General features: G+C 46.7%; 1 protein-coding gene across 6 annotated transcripts in view; it reads left to right on the top strand.

The window, feature by feature from the left end:
• gtf3c6 (general transcription factor IIIC, polypeptide 6, alpha) overlaps positions 1 to 12453 on the top strand; it is a 41118-nt gene that overhangs the window by 15735 nt on the left and 12930 nt on the right. For 2 of the 6 annotated variants that reach the window (XM_070897258.1, XM_070897255.1), the window contains 3 exons: positions 6438 to 6617; positions 9606 to 9985; positions 11249 to 11774. The exons of 1 other annotated variant lie outside the window; for it this stretch is intronic. In XM_070897258.1, coding sequence (XP_070753359.1) covers positions 6438 to 6617; positions 9606 to 9681 — 256 coding nt within the window. In that variant the 3' untranslated portion in view covers positions 9682 to 9985; positions 11249 to 11774. Of the gene's footprint in view, positions 1 to 6437; positions 6634 to 9605; positions 9986 to 11248; positions 11775 to 12453 lie in introns of those variants that run through there. 3 more of the 6 variants (XM_070897256.1, XM_070897259.1, XM_070897257.1) reach the window with 3 other exon arrangements.

The following is a 12453-nucleotide window of genomic DNA, read 5'->3' as shown; positions in this document are numbered from 1 at the left end:
TTACGCCAGACAGGAATGTACAATTGTTGTAATTCATCCATGCGGTCTCTAAATGTCTGCCATTGCCCATCCACAGTCAACCCCTTAAGTATCATTAGCCAATCTATCTTAGCCAATTCATGCCTCATACCTTCAAAGTTACCCTTCTTTAAGTTCAGGACCATGGTCTCTGAATTAACTGTTTCATTCTCCATCCTAATGCAGAATTCCACCATATTATGGTCACTCTTCCCCAAGGGGCCTCGCACAATGAGATTGCTAATTAATCCTCTCTCATTACACAACACCCAGTCTAAGATGGCCTCCCCCCTAGTTGGTTCCTCGACATATTGGTCTAGAAAACCATCCCTTATGCATTCCAGGAAATCCTCCTCCACCGTATTGCTTCCAGTTTGGCTAGCCCAATCTATGTGCATATTAAAGTCACCCATTATAACTGCTGCACCTTTATTGCATGCACTCCTAATTTCCTGTTTGATGCCCTCCCCAACATCACTACTACTGTTTGGAGGTCTGTACACAACTCCCACTAACGATTTTTGCCCTTTAGTGTTCTGCAGCTCTACCCATATAGATACCACATCATCCAAGCTAATGTCTTTCCTAACTATTGCATTAATCTCCTCTTTAACCAGCAATGCTACCCCACCTCCTTTTCCTTTTATTCTATCCTTCCTGAATGTTGAATACCCCTGGATGTTGAGTTCCCAGCCCTGATCATCCTGGAGCCACGTCTCCGTAATCCCAATCACATCATATTTGTTAACATCTATTTGCACAGTTAATTCATCCACCTTATTGCGGATACTCCTTGCATTAAGACACAAAGCCTTCAGGCTTGCTTTTTTAACACCCTTTGTCCTTTTAGAATTTTGCTGTACAGTGGCCCTTTTTGTTCTTTGCCTTGGGTTTCTCTGCCCTCCACTTTTCCTCATCTCCTTTCTGTCTTTTGCTTTTGCCTCATTTTTGTCTCCCTCTGTCTCCCTGTATAGGTTCCCATCCCCCTGCAATATTAGTTTAACTCCTCCCCAACAGCACTAGCAAACACTCCCCCTAGGACATTGGTTCCGGACCTGCCCAGGTGCAGACCGTCCGGTTTGTACTGGTCCCACCTCCCCCAGAACCGGTTCCAATGCCCCAAGAATTTGAATCCCTCCCTGCTGCACCACTGCTCAAGCCATGTATTCATCTGCGCTATCCTGCGATTCCTACTCTGACTAGCACGTGGCACTGGTAGCAATCCCGAGATTACTACTTTTGAGGTCCTACTTTTTAATTTAGCTCCTAGCTCCTTAAATTCTTTTCGTAGGACCTCATCCCTTTTTTTACCTATGTCGTTGGTAGCAATGTGCACCACGACAACTGGCTGTTCTCCCTCCCATTTCAGAATGTCCTGCACCCGCTCCGAGACATCCTTGACCCTTGCACCAGGGAGGCAACATACCATCCTGGAGTCTCGGTTGCGTCCGCAGAAACGCCTATCTATTCCCCTCACCATCGAATCCCCTATCACTATCGCGCTCCCACTCTTTTTCCTGCCCTCCTTTGCAGCAGAGCCACCTACGGTGCCATGAACTTGGCTGCTGCTGCCCTCCCCTGATGAGTTATCCTCCCCAACAGTACTCAAAGCAGTGTATCTGTTTTGCAGGGGGATGACCACAGGGGACCCCTGCACTATCTTTCTTGCACTGCTCTTCCTGCTGGTCTTCCATTCCCTATCTGGCTGTGGACCCTTCTCCTGCGGTAAGACCAACTCACTACACGTGATGCTCACGTCATTCTCAGCATCGTGGATGCTCCAGAGTGAATCCACCCTCAGCTCCAATTCTGCAACGCAGACCGTCAAGAGCTCGAGGCGGATACACTTCCCACACACGTAGCGCCCAGGGACACCGGAAGTGTCCCCGAGTTCCCACATGGTACAGGAGGAGCATATCACATGGCCGAGCTCTCCTGCCATGTCTTAACCTTAGATACCCTTAAATTGGTAATAACAATGTTACAGTTCACTTACTGATATAAAAAAGAAAAGAAAAGCTACTCACCAATCACCAGCCAATCACTTACCACATTGGCTGTGACGTCACATTTTGATTACTTTCTACTTCTATTTTGCTTTCTCTCCCGCTGTAGCTGCACCGGTCGCCTTTTATAGGTCGCTCCCCTCTCACCAACTGCTGCTGGCTCTCGATCTCCCGCTGGGCTTTTGACAGGTCGCTCCCCTCTCACCAACTGCTGCTGGCTCTCGATCTCCCGCTGGGCTTTTGACAGGTCGCTCCCCTCTCACCAACTGCTGCTGGCTCTCGATCTCCCGCTGGGCTTTTGACAGGTCGCTCCCCTCTCACCAACTGCTGCTGGCTCTCGATCTCCCGCTGGGCTTTTGACAGGTCGCTCCCCTCTCACCAACTGCTGCTGGCTCTCGATCTCCCGCTGGGCTTTTGACAGGTCGCTCCCCTCTCACCAACTGCTGCTGGCTCTCGATCTCCCGCTGGGCTTTTGACAGGTCGCTCCCCTCTCACCAACTGCTGCTGGCTCTCGATCTCCCGCTGGGCTTTTGACAGGTCGCTCCCCTCTCACCAACTGCTGCTGGCTCTCGATCTCCCTGTTTTCTCCCTCCTTTTTTAAAAAGTGGGGTTACATTGGCTACCCTCCACTCGATAGGAACTGATCCAGAGTCAATGGAATGTTGGAAAATGACTGTCAATGCATCCGCTATTTCCAAGGCCACCTCCTTAAGTACTCTGGGATGCAGTCCATCAGGCCCTGGGGATTTATCGACCTTCAATCCCATCAATTTCCCCAACACAATTTCCCGATTAATAAGGATTTCCCTCAGTTCCTCCTCCTTACGAGACCCTCTGACCCCTTTTATATCCGGAAGGTTGTTTGTGTCCTCCTTAGTGAATACTGAACCAAAGTACTTGTTCAATTGGTCTGCCATTTCTTTGTTCCCTGTTATGACTTCCCCTGATTCTGACTGCAGGGGACCTACATTTGTCTTTACTAACCTTTTTCTCCTAACATATCTATAGAAACCTTTGCAATCCGTCTTAATGTTCCCTGCAAGCTTCTTCTCGTACTCCATTTTCCCTGCCCTAATCAAACCCTTTGTCCTCCTCTGCTGAGTTCTAAATTTCTCCCAGTCCCCGGGTTCGCTGCTATTTCTGGCCAATTTGTATGCCACTTCCTTGGCTTTAATACTATCCCTGATTTCCCTTGATAGCCACGGTTGAGCCACCTTCCCTTTTTTATTTTTACGCCAGACAGGAATGTACAATTGTTGTAGTTCATCCATGCGGTCTCTAAATGTCTGCCATTGCCCATCCACAGTCAACCCCTTAAGTATCATTCGCCAATCTATCCTAGCCAATTCACGCCTCATACCTTCAAAGTTACCCTTCTTTAAGTTCTGGACCATGGTCTCTGAATTAACTGTTTCATTCTCCATCCTAATGTAGAATTCCACCATATTATGGTCACTCTTCCCCAAGGAGCCTCGCACAACGAGATTGCTAATTAATCCTCTCTCATTACACAACACCCAGTCTAAGATGGCCGCCCCCCTAGTTGGTTCCTCGACATATTGGTCTAGAAAACCATCCCTTATGCACTCCAGGAAATCCTCCTCCACCGTATTGCTTCCAGTTTGGTTAGCCCAATCTATGTGCATATTAAAGTCACCCATTATAACTGCTGCACCTTTATTGCATGCACCCCTAATTTCCTGTTTGATGCCCTCCCCAACATCACTACTACTGTTTGGAGGTCTGTACACAACTCCCACTAACATTTTTTGCCCTTTGGTGTTCTGCAACTCCACCCATATAGATTCCACATCATCCAAGCTAATGTCCTTCCTAACTATTGCATTAATCTCCTCTTTAACCAGCAATGCTACCCCACCTCCTTTTCCTTTTATTCTATCCTTCCTGAATGTTGAATACCCCTGGATGTTGAGTTCCCAGCCCTGATCATCCTGGAGCCACGTCTCCGTAATCCCAATCACATCATATTTGTTAACATCTATTTGCACAGTTAATTCATCCACCTTATTAAGGATATTCCTTGCATTAAGACACAAAGCCTTCAGGCTTGTTTTTTTAACACCCTTTGTCCTTTTAGAATTTTGCTGTACAGTGACCCTTTTTGTTCTTTGCCTTGGGTTTCTCTGCCCTCCACTTTTCCTCATCTCCTTTCTGTCTTTTGCTTTTGTCTCCTTTTTGTTTCCCTCTGTCTCCCTGCATTGGTTCCCATCCCCCTGCCATATTAGTTTAACTCCTCCCCAGCAGCACTTGCAAACACTCCCCCTCGGACATTGGTTCCGGTCCTGCCCAGGTGCAGACCGTCCGGTTTGTACTGGTCCCACCTCCCCCAGAACCGGTTCCAATGCCCCAGGAATTTGAATCCCTCCCTGCTGCACCACTGCTCAAGCCACGTATTCATCTGCGCTATCCTGCGATTCCTACTCTGACTAGCACGTGGCACTGGTAGCAATCTCGAGATTACTACTTTTGAGGTCCTACTTTTTAATTTACCTCCTAGCTCCTTAAATACGTTTTGTAGGACCTCATCCCTTTTTTTACCTATGTCGTTGGTACCAATGTGCACCACGACAACTCCCTCCCCTTTTACAATGTCCTGCACCCGCTCCAAGACACCCTTGACCCTTGCACCAGGGAGGCAGCATACCATCCTGGAGTCTCGGTTGCGTCCGCAGAAACGCCTATCTATTCCCCTTACAATTGAATCCCCTATCACTATCGCTCTCCCACTCTTTTTCCTGCCCTCCTGTGCAACAGAGCCAGCCACGGTGCCATGAACTTGGCTGCTGCTGCCCTCCCTTGATGAGTCATCCCCCTCAACAGTACTCAAAGCAGTGTATCTGTTTTGCAGGGGGATGACCCCAGGGGACCCCTGCACTACCTTCCTTGCACTACTCTTCCTGCTGGTCTTCCATTCCCTAGCTGGCTGTGGACCCTTCTCCTGCGGTAAGACCAACTCGCTACACGTGCTACTCACATTGTTCTCAGCATCGTGGATGCTCCAGAGTGAATCCACCCTCAGCTCCAATTCCGCAATGCGGTCCGTCAGGAGCTGGAGGCGGATACACTTCCCACACACGTAGTCGTCAGGGACACCGGAAGTGTCCCTGAGTTCCCACATGGTACAGGAGGAGCATATCACGTGACCGAGCTCTCCTGCCATGACTTAACCCTTAGAGTAACTTAAATTGGCAACAACAATGCTAAAGTTTACTCACTGTTATCGAAGAGAAAAAATAAAAACTACTCACCAATCACCAGCCAATCACTTACCCCCTTGGCTGTGACATCACCTTTCTGTTTCTTTCTACTTCTTTTTTGCCTTCTCCCTGTAGCTGCACAAGCACGCCTCTCGCCGAACTCGTGCTGCTCCCGGTCTCACTGGCCTTTTGTAGGCCTCTCCGATCCCCGGAACTCCTGCCTCTCGCCAAACTCGCGCTGCTCCTGGTCTCACTGACCTTATGTAGGCCTCTCCGAACCCCGGAACTCCCGCCCCTCCTCTGCACCCTCTCTAGTGCAATCACGTCCTTCCTATAATATGGCGACCAGGACTGCACGCAATACTCCAGCTGTGGCCTAACCAAAGTATTAAACAATTTAAGCATAACCTCCCTGCTCTTATATTCTATGCCTCGGCCAATAAAAGCAAGCATTCCGTATGCCTTCTTAACCACCTTATCCACCTGGCCTGCTACTTTCAGAGATCTGTGGACAAGCACTCCAAGGTCCCTTTGTTTATCTACACTATTAAGTGGCCTCCAGGATCCACAGAGGGCTCACCCTCCAGAGTCTCTTCCTGGGCTGTCTGAGGCTGCCTATGGAGTTTCCACCCCCTCTCTTTTCCCCCCACACCCAGGTGTGGTAGCTGGCCTGCTCTGTACCCTCCCAGAACCGGTGAGTTGTAGCGGGGATGCCGTCCAGTGCCCATAGCTCGCCAGCGACATGCTAACGAGAAGCGAACACCAGAAAAATCTGAGTTACTATTAAACCTGCTCCCACTGCCCTTTCAGGCAGCGCGCCCAGGTCATAACCGCTCACCGTGAAGAAAAATTCATCTCATCTCCTTTCTGGTTCTTCTGAAATTATCTTAAATCTGTGGTTACCAACCCTTCGCCAGTGAAAACAGTTTCTCGTTATTTTACTCTTATCAAAACCCCCTCATAATTTTGAACACCTTTAGAACTAATAAAGAAAACATTTATGCACTGATGCCAAAGGTACCTAACACTGTCTTTGATAAGTTTGTTCTCCGATTGAAGATCAATATTAGCAGCTGGTCCTCTGCGAGTGGTCCCCGGTCAGAACATTGGAACAGGAGGAGGCCATTCATCCCTCTAGCCTTTTCCACCATTCAATTAAGTCACTGCTGATCCCATTTGCCTGCCTTGGTTTCAGATCCCTTAATACCACTGCTCAACAAAAATGTATCTCTTCGTGTTGGCAACTCTGGTCGGCCGTATTCTGGGAGCTTGAATCACATGACTTCCATCGGCTGGAGGGACGAGAGAGTCCGCGGGTGAGGGTAGAATTGCTGGGAAAAGCGACCGGGAGCAGCGATACAGGGAACGCCAAAAGGTCAGAATGTGAGAAGGTGAATAGCGAAAGAGAAACAAAGTTCAAAAATAATAGTGTCAACAGAGAAAAAAGTCCATTGCCATTTCACTCCAGGATGAATCTTCCTGTTGCCTCCCGGCTCGATAAGGGAGAAGGCGGCTTTGTACCTTGAGCCCGAAGGACTGTGTGTTGCTTACTTTTGTAAACACGTCTGTTGAAAGAATCATCCAAATAGAATAGAAATTGGGAAAATAAAATGGGCAACAATATGATCAAACAACGGTATAGAACAGCAATGGGAATAATTTAAAACGGTGTTCAACAGAGTGCAGGAATAAAAGAAAAAAGAGCAAACCCAACACTAATGAGACTCCATGGATGAATAATGTCATAAGGGAACAATTGAGGGTAAGGAAAAAGGCATACATTAAGTACATGGACAACGGGAGTACATGATAAGGGAAAATATGAAGAGATTAGGAGAGAAGTTTAAAAAAAAACAATTAGGAAGGCAAAGAGGAACTATGAAATTAAATGATCAAGGAATATAAAACAAAATAGTAAAATATTTTACAGGCACATCAATAAAAAAAGGAAGGTTGGAATGGGAATAGGACCATTAAGGGATAGACAGGATAATACCACAGGTAACGATAGAGAGATGGCAGAAATATTAAATAATAATTTTGCTTCAGTATTTACCAGGGAGATAGAACAGGTGGACATGACATTGGATGATGAGATTAGTAATGAGATAAGTGCATTTACAATAAAAAGAGGGGCTATATTAAATTAACTAATCAGACTCAAAGAGGATAAAACCCCTGGTCCAGATGGATTGCATCCATGCATTTTAAAAGAATCTACGGAAGAGATAGCAGAGGCATTACTACACATATTTAATAACTCATTAGAAAAAAGTGTAGTGCCAGAGGACTGGTGGATAGCTAACGCAATATCTATATTTAAGAAGGGAGATAGAACATGTCCAGGGAATTATAGACCAGTCAGCTTAATATCGGTGGTAGGAAAAATAATGGAATCCCTTCTAAAGGAGAAAATAGAAGAACATCTAGGAACCAAAAACATAATAATGGATTTCAAAAGGGAAAGTTTTGCTTGACCAACCTCATTGACTTTTTTGAAGATGTAACAGAGAGAGTAGATAATGGCAATGCAATAGATGTAATTTATCTAGATTTTCAAAAGGCCTTCGATAAGGTATTCCACAATAGACTGATGATCATCATCGTCATCGGCGGTCCCTCGAAGCGAGGATGACTTGCTTCCATGCCAAAAAGGGATGAGTTCACAGGTGTTTCAATGTATCAGATCCCGAACTAATATTCCAGATCCCGAACTATATCCTGAAGGGTGGAAGATGTCTGTGCATGGATTTTTTTAACGTGTGGTGACCATTGCACACCAGCCACCACACGGGATAGACTGATGAACAACGTTAGAGAATGCGGAGTTAGGGGACAAGTAGCAGAATGGATAGCTAACTGGCTTCAAGACAGAAAGCAGAGAGTAGGGGTAAAGGGTAGCTGTTCAGGGTGTAGGTGGTGGGTAGTGGTGTTCCACAAGGATCAGTCCTGGGACCACTGTTCAAATTTACATTAACGATTTAGACTTTGGAATCAAAAACACAATGAGCCAAAAATCGCGGTCTCTATGGGCACGTATGATGTGCGCACGCACCCGGAGAAGTGCTGCAAGTGCTGGTTTTAGGCGTGCAATGCACATGCGTGTAAAACCGGCATTTCCGATCTGTCAACTTTGGGCAGATCTAACGCATCCCCGGGAGAAGGGCCTTCGCGGGCGGAGATTGGGGCTATTTGCCCAACTCTTGTCCAGCAAATATCCTTCAAACTCTTACGCCTGGTAAAAGCAGGGTGGCGGGCAGTGACTAGTGGGGTAGCACAGGAATCAGTGCTTCGGACCCAGCTATTCACAATATATTCAATGATTTGGATGAGGGAACCAAATGTAATATTTCCAAGTTTGCTGATGAGACAAAACTAGGTGGGATTGTGAGTTGTGAGGAGGATGCAAAGACGCTGCAAGGCGATTTAGATAGGTTGAGTGAGTGGGCAAACACATGGCAGATGCAGTATAACGTGGATAAACGTGAAGTTATCCACTTTGGTAGGAAAAACATATGGACAAATTATTATTTAAATGGTGATGGCTTGTCGATGTACGATGTACAGAGGGACCTGGGTGTCCTTGTATACCGGTCATTGAAAGCAAACATGCGGGTGCAGCAAGCAGTTAGGAAAGCAAATGGTATGTTGGCCTTCATTGCAAGAGGATTTGAGTACAGGAGCAAGGATGTCTTACTACAGTTATACAGGGCCTTGGTGAGACCGCACCTGGAGTATTGTGTGCAGTTTTGGTCTCCTTACCTAAGAAAGAATATACTTGCCATAGAGGGAATGCGGGGAGGATGTTTCCCCTGGCTGGGAAGTCTAGAACACGGAGTCACAGTATCAGGATACGGGGTAGGAAATTTAGGACCGAGATGAGGAGAAATGTTTTCACTCAGAGGGTGGTGAACCTGTGGAATTCTCTACCACAGAAGGCTGTGGAAGCCAAGTCACTGAATATATTTAAGAGGGAGATAGATAGATTTCTAGAAACAAAAAGCATCAAGGGGTATGGGGAAAAAGCAGGAATATGGTGTTGAGATAGAGGATCAGCCATGATCATATTGAATGGCGGTGCAGACTCGAAGGGTCGAATGGCCTACTACTGCTCCTATTTTTTATGTTTCTATGTTTACCAGCATAAGAGTTTTGAAAGATAGAAAAAGTAAATGTGATGACTGATTTTTATATTTAAAAACCCTGTCTATGAAGGTAATTTTATTTTTAACACCATTAAAATATTTTTTTTAATTTCAAAAAAATACATTTTTCTCTAAAACATTTAATTTAATGCAATTTCTATCCATTTAAAAAAGAGAAGTGTTTTATTAATTTATGTTTGTGTTTTATTTGATTTTAGGGGTATTCTCATTGATAGTAAAGGGAGCTCGGAGCTCCCATTACCCTGTACTATGAATGAGAATACTACATTGTGATTGGTGGTCCAGGCCCACATGATACCAGGATACGCATACACTCCTGGAATTCGATGGCCCCGAGGCTGGACTGTCAACACCTCCCACTGCCCGCAAACCTGCTGTCACTGCAGGAGGAGTAGATGAGGAAGGTTGACAATACAGCTGAACTGATCATCAACTCAATGGCAATGATGACGAGGCCCTTGACTTCGGCGTGTCCTTTAAGATTCAGTGATGACGATGCAAATGTGCCTCAGTGTACATCAGACTGTGCAAAGAATGAGTAAACACGTCAGAATCATTGGCATAAAACAAGCTCAAGGTACACGACTGTTTTGATTCGAACGTTGTGTTACTGGTCGTTGAAAATATGCAGTGAATGTTTTAATCTGTTACTGCACATTGCACATTATACAGTACCTTGTAAATGTTTACATTTATTTTAATATGTTTTTTTTTAATGATTGCTACGGAAAATATGGTTTTTTTCCTGCTGGAGGAAATACTCCTTTTTGACAAGGTGGTGGAGTGAGATTGGCTGGAAACCACTGCTGGCACTGTTGTCGGGAGAACACTTTTAATACAGGCCGCAGTCCTCTGCGTGTTATTTTAAATGTCTGTGTTAAATTGGCAGACGATTGTCATTCCAACACATTAAGGGGTGGAAATTGCCCCCCGCCCAAAAGGGCGTACCCCCACCCCGTTTCGATGGTTTTTACTGCAACTGTGGTTCAGGTCACCTCTTGAGCGACATTCGGCTCTTTGTTTTATTCCCCTTGGATCCGAAAGTCGCTCTTAATGGGGGTGACGACAACACTTGAGGGACAGATACGGGGCGGTGGTCACACCTGAGGGGCGGAAGTTGGGGGCGGTGCGGAGTGACCTCCGCGATGACATCATCACGGCGCCGCGTCACCACGGCTCTCCCCTTCACTTAAAGGGGCGAGCCTCCGCTATTTTAAAACATCGGCCCACTGGGCCATCAGGGAGGGTTTTGGCCGGGCCAGCGGCCTGACATCCAAGAGATGGTGGCCTGGCCGAGCCTGGGGGGCATAATTGTCGGGCAGACATGGCAGTCGGCCGACAAAATAAACATGGCGGCAGCGGCAGTGCGCCCTCCCTTTTAGGTGAAGCCGCACCACCATTGCAGAAGGCCACAGCCTCACTGGACCACCGGGAAAAACAGGTTTTGGCACCGCTGGGCGGGCCGAAGATCTTCAGAGGAGAATATCGCCATCGTGGGGAGGGTAGAGTAGATCAGCGGTGTGCATGGTGATGATGCACTTACCATGGATCGGCAGCAGCGGAGCGGTATGGGTCGGATCGGGGCACCGCTGGTAAAACTCAGGAGGGCAATTGGGCTATCAGCGGCCATTCCACGAAAAGTCGCCGGCCACTCCACTCCGAAGCATGGCTGCCGATTTGCGGTGGTAACAGGCCTTAAGGAGAGGGGCAATTTCGCCCCCTAAGTGTCTGTTGCTCGTGTCACCAACATATACCGACCTGAGTTCCTGCATGGCATTCCCTTCACTTAAGGTTGTTTACTGGGAGCACTACCTTATAAACTTTACCTCTACATCTACAGGATTTATTCAGTTGACGTTGCACGTTACGACCTTTTGAAGACAAAAAGAGGCTCGCTATTTCACCATGAGACACAGACAGGATCATAGAAGAGAATTTCAATCTAAAATTCCCTCCGTTTCCTGTCTAATGATATGCTGTGAGTGAACATTGTATTTGAGATCAGTCCCACTCTGCAGTATGTGGGTGACCTAACTCACGAGGTGCATCAGCATGCTAGGCTCTCACGGCCTGAAAGACAAAGTCAGACCAGGGAGATAATGGGCGTAGAAATTTGCAAAACAGGCGCAACCACCCCAAAAAATCCATGGAAAAGAAAGTCGGGAAATGTGAAACAGGCCGCTGAGTGGCTATCACCTGATTTGTGCTACTGTCCAAATCGACTTTTCTACCCCAAAGAGCCCAATGGCAGGTTTGGGATTTTGGGGATTGATTACAAGCTGCTCTCCCTAATTTCTAATCTTACCGTGCTTCGCCATTTTGTATTCGTGCCACTGTGGTATGATGGGCGCAGCAAGTGCTTCCCTGTGCAGGATGTCCTGGGAAAACGGAGCATGTGTCACTTCTGGGACTCTAGAATACTCATCACCCATCACCCCTATCCTCGCTGACCTACTATTGCTCCTGGTATCCCAGTGTCTCAAATTTCAAATTCTTGTTTTTAAATCCATCTGATGATTCATGCCTTCTTATCTTTGTACCCCATCCAGCCCAATAAACCCCACCCTCAAACTCTCTTGCACATGCCCCTTCTCCTGATACTACCCTTGGCACCATGCTTTCAAACACTAAAGTCCCAGTCGCTGGAATTCGGCTCCACACCTCTCTCTGGTCCTTTAAACACCCTTCTTTGACCAAGTTTTTGGTCATTCATCCAAATCGCTCTCTGTCGTTTGACATCTGTTTCCCTCTGGCCCCTGTGGAACACCTTGGAGCATTTCCTACGTTAAAGACTCAAATAAATTGCTAGTTTTTGTTGTTGCCTCTTTTCAGTGCCCATATTGAACCTCACTTGTGTCTGTGACTTTTGCCCCAAATTCTGGTCCCCGTACACCGGGACATTTGCACCAAAGACATCTTAGAATTCCAGGACCAAATTCATTTCAAGCCAGAGAGAGATGACTGATGCCATCATGCCTTTGTCACCTCCATGCTTGGCTATTCCAATGCTTTCCTGGTTGGCTCCCATCCTCCACTCTCTGTAAA

The sequence above is a fragment of the Pristiophorus japonicus genome, chromosome 13 (assembly GCF_044704955.1).
Source record: "Pristiophorus japonicus isolate sPriJap1 chromosome 13, sPriJap1.hap1, whole genome shotgun sequence".
In the NCBI taxonomy this organism is placed as follows: domain Eukaryota; kingdom Metazoa; phylum Chordata; class Chondrichthyes; family Pristiophoridae; genus Pristiophorus; species Pristiophorus japonicus.
Note: the sequence above shows the minus strand (reverse complement) of the source record. Positions and strands in the feature narration are given on the sequence as shown.